Source organism: Epargyreus clarus, unplaced genomic scaffold, assembly GCF_041222505.1.
Source record: "Epargyreus clarus isolate Ecla_fem2 unplaced genomic scaffold, WU_Ecla_fem_2.2 ptg000032l, whole genome shotgun sequence".
NCBI lineage: Eukaryota > Metazoa > Arthropoda > Insecta > Lepidoptera > Hesperiidae > Epargyreus > Epargyreus clarus.
In genome coordinates this window covers 48379-52226 of record NW_027332237.1, presented here as the reverse complement: position 1 = coordinate 52226, position 3848 = coordinate 48379, and the positions used below count along the sequence as shown (strand labels likewise).

At 39.6% G+C, this 3848-nt stretch overlaps 1 protein-coding gene across 1 annotated transcript; it reads right to left on the bottom strand.

Moving 5' to 3' along the window:
* Nucleotides 1–1405: 1405 nt before the first annotated feature.
* On the bottom strand, nucleotides 1406–3338 carry LOC140754955 (uncharacterized). Its single transcript, XM_073090114.1, has 4 exons — nucleotides 3278–3338; nucleotides 2583–2676; nucleotides 2068–2276; nucleotides 1406–1572 (listed from the first exon to the last, which is right to left on the bottom strand). Exons 1-4 carry the CDS (start codon nucleotides 3336–3338, stop codon nucleotides 1406–1408), a joined length of 531 nt encoding a protein of 176 aa, XP_072946215.1.
* Nucleotides 3339–3848: the final 510 nt, after the last annotated feature.

Here is a 3848-nt window from a genome sequence, read left to right as displayed (position 1 = left end):
AGAAAGCGTTCGGATTTACTACGAAACGTATCGATTTAAGCCGAGAACAAAATCCTAACGATTACACCCTTTTGTGGTCATAATCCCTTCGCCCACCCACTATGACTAGAAATTAAACTAAACTCTATTATCCTGTGGTTAAGGTAATAGTGTTGTTAGAGGATACACGGTTGATTGGTTCACACGGAGTCTAAATATTTGCAGCAATTAGTTTGCGAGCGCGGTTCCGTCACCGTATTGGTGTCGGCGTTTCTGATGTTACAATGATTCAATCAGGATTTGGTTGTAAATAAATTGTATGCTGTTGTTGATGTTTCACCGCGAACGAGAAAAGATTATCGATTTAAAGTAAAATAAACTTATTTGTAGCTATATTTGTAAGGTACCGTAAGTACCTAATGCATTTTGATGACGAGATTAAACTATTCCAACAAACATTCGTTTTAACATAAATTAAGAATGATTTTCGTTTAAACTATCGTAATTTTTAAACAATTGCAATATTTTTAATAATACGAAATTTTCTTACTTTTCGCTGATTACAAAAGTAATATGGTAAATACTTATTTATTTATTTATCAACAAAATAAATAGTATAACAATAACTTGATTTTTGTAGCTAACTTTATCCCTCTCATATCGCCAGCGGTATGACAGCAGTATATAAAATATCGGTGTGAATAATGAAAGTTTATTAAATAGTAATTTCGAATGTGAAAGCGGTAGTAACATTTCATAGTTGTTTGCTGAAGTGTGAAATAGGAAGCAGGAAGTCGGGGCATACGCTTGGTTCGTTCAATGAAGGGTTAATAGTACGAAACAGAAAAAAATCTTCAAGAATAAATCATTTTATGAAGGAGTTAAACTTAATGGATTTAGTCATGCAGACTTACTTAGGTACACGATGTTTTTTTAACAAATTCCCAGGGGGCAGCAATGCAAAATATCAACTGTTTGCAGGGTATTATGATGACCATAATGCCCATGGCAAATAGGCATCGTAATTATAACATCAGATAAACTGTAAACTTACTTGTTTACTTTAACTTCTATAACATGAAAAAGTGATTAATTTAAATTAAAGGTGGTAGAACTCTTAGTGGTTCGACTCCGGCGGCACCATCGCCACACCTATTTCTATATTTATTTTAAGTGTTAAACGCTACTGTGTTGTGATTTAAAGGGTGTGGTAAGGGAGACATACTTTTCCGAGGCATTCCAGCTTAGTCCTCCGAGGTAGCAGCACATCTATGCTCTACCTCAGGTGAGAATCTAGTCTTTTCTAGGTTTGATTGCAGATGTCCATGGACGACAGTAGCTACTTAATATCAGATAGCATGCTCTTCTGCGACTTCTATATTATATATAAAAAAGAATACTAAAACACCATAAATACAAGAGACGTTTAATAGAACTCCCCGTCTGACAGCTTGAGCGCGTAGAGATGGAGCGAGCGGAACTCGCAATACTGGTTGGTGCACCAGCCGGCGTGGCCGTCCGAGCAGCGGCACGAGTCGCACTCGTCCATGTACTTCTCGCCCGGCACGCATTTGAAGAATGGGTTCTTTATCACTGGAGAAACACAAATTACAAATAACATTATCTAAAAACTTTGAAGAAGTTTTAGTCCAAAGATTTTCCGATGAGGAGCTTTGGCGATGTCAACATACAATTAACATTAGTACGACTTTTTTAACTAAATGATCACTATGAACTTATGTGCCTTGCATTTTGATGATCAGGACTGTACTGACAGACCTGTCCACTGGACAGCTGCTGTCTGCCAACTCAAAGTGTAACCAGCTTATTACATTCCTTGCCAGGGTGACCTAGTAAGATCCAGATAACCTTAGAATTGAAAAGTTTAGCGTTTGTATTTCAAGTGAAGTCAGCGCTGAAGTACTAGTACGCTCTGAATATAGAAACGAGTCGCGTCGTAACAGCAAATTATAGATATTAGCGAGACGAAGACAGTGCGGAACCCCCACTGGCACCTGTCCGCTGCCCGCTCTTGCCCACAGGTAAAACTTCAGAGCGGACTAGAAGTTTTGCGCGGATTATACCTACCAGTACACCGTAGACACGGTGTGCTTCTCTCACAGAGCGCGGTGACAGTGGGCTCGCAGTAGACGCAGGAGGGCATGGCGCGGCAGGCACCCGAGTCCTGCGCCTCGCACAGCAAGCAGTTGCGGTTCTCCGGGATCATGCTCACCGATGTCTCCTCCTCCCAGTACTGGTGGGGCGGCTTCGGCTTCACGAACTGGGAGACTACGTATCTGGAGATTTAGGAATAAAGTCTATTATTCGCAGCGCTGAGACGCAAGCCCTTGAGAAGACAATTTCTCCCATCAAGTAGAGGTTTTGAGGACCCTTATTACCCAGAAAAAAAATAGAATATTTAACTGAGATCTATTTATTGTTCGTTTATGTTTTATGCAAAAAAATGTATTATAAAAAACCTGTTTTCTATATGTACAAACCGAGTTCGATGACTTAGATGTACCTCTTTTAAAATAATCGTAGTAGATTTTTAAAGGTTTTTAGGTAAATACCCAATGCTATTAACATGTGATTGTACTCACGCCTGCGAGGGAGGCCGGTATATCGGCGGCGCGTGCTCTCCGCCGCCGCCCACCGAGCTCAGCGTGCCCGCCATCGGAGTGCCCCGTCTGGGCTCTGCAGCATTATAATTGATGAGTCGAAGGCGACTATACAGTCCACTTGAGGTTTTATTTATATAATAATTATAGGAGTAGCAGGCGAGCATGCAGTCCACAGGTAAATGGCTACTACCGCGCATGGACATCTGTAATCAACCCCGGATAGGATTAGATATTCCTACCTGAAGTCGGTCACAGATGCGCCGCTACCCCTGAGGACTAAGCTGGAACACCTCGGAAAAGTATCTCTCTTCCCACACCCTTCAAACCAGAACACAGCAGCGCCTAAGACTCCTGTTTTGAGGCAGAAATAGGTGAGGCACAAAGGATTCTACCATGTTTGAAGTAGCTACCGCCGCCCGTGGACGTAATTAACCCTATATACGATTACACTGCTACCAGAGGTTGGCCACAAATATTTTACTACCTCTTAGTAGCGTGGCCAAGTTGGAGTTGGGACGCCTCGAATAAGCATGTTTCCCTTACCACACCCTTTCAAGTGGAATGTATCAGAAATAGATGTGGCAGAAATACTATTGCAATATATACAAAAAATAATATGTATTTTTAAAAAAAATAGAAGTTGTTTAATTTTTAGAATTATTTATATCCCTTACCCTCGCCATAAGCAAGCACATAGGAGATAAAATACAACCAGATGAGAGCTGCACCAATCATACCGGCGCCCGTACTAACAGTGTAACTCTACATAGAGCTCACTAATTGATTGCGCCAATTACCATCGGATTGGTTTAACTGGACTCGATCGTACAGGTTGATTATTTATAAATAAATACATTTACTAATATTGTTTTTTTATAAATATTTGTAAAATCTACACCTACATGTGCAACCGACATTTCCTTGAAATCATACATTGTTTATACTCTGAAAATGCGTCTGATTAATATATTATTAGTGAAATATTTTAGGTAAGGTCCTAAAATTTAAATCGCCCACCAACTATTTTGTAATATTATAACAATATTACAAAAAAGATGGACTAAATATAATAAATCTCACGTATGTTTCAGTGGCGCCCCCTGTGTGCAGCGTATCGCCAATTAGCGGCATTCCTACACTTTAATACTTTTTAACGAGACGGATTATCGCTTATTCAATAAAACCTACATTGTACATATATTGAGTTTTTTATAGTTAATACCATTTGTAATGTAAATTATTTTA

Coding starts and splice junctions, on each gene's coding strand:
- LOC140754955 (XM_073090114.1), bottom strand. CDS start 3,338: ATGATTGGTGCAGCTCTCATCTGGTTGTATTTTATCTCCTATGTGCTT. Junction 2,677..3,277: donor TGTGCTTGCTTATGGCGAGG/GTAAGGGATATA, acceptor ATAATGCTGCAG/AGCCCAGACGGGGCACTCCG. Junction 2,277..2,582: donor TACCGGCCTCCCTCGCAGGC/GTGAGTACAATC, acceptor CTAAATCTCCAG/ATACGTAGTCTCCCAGTTCG.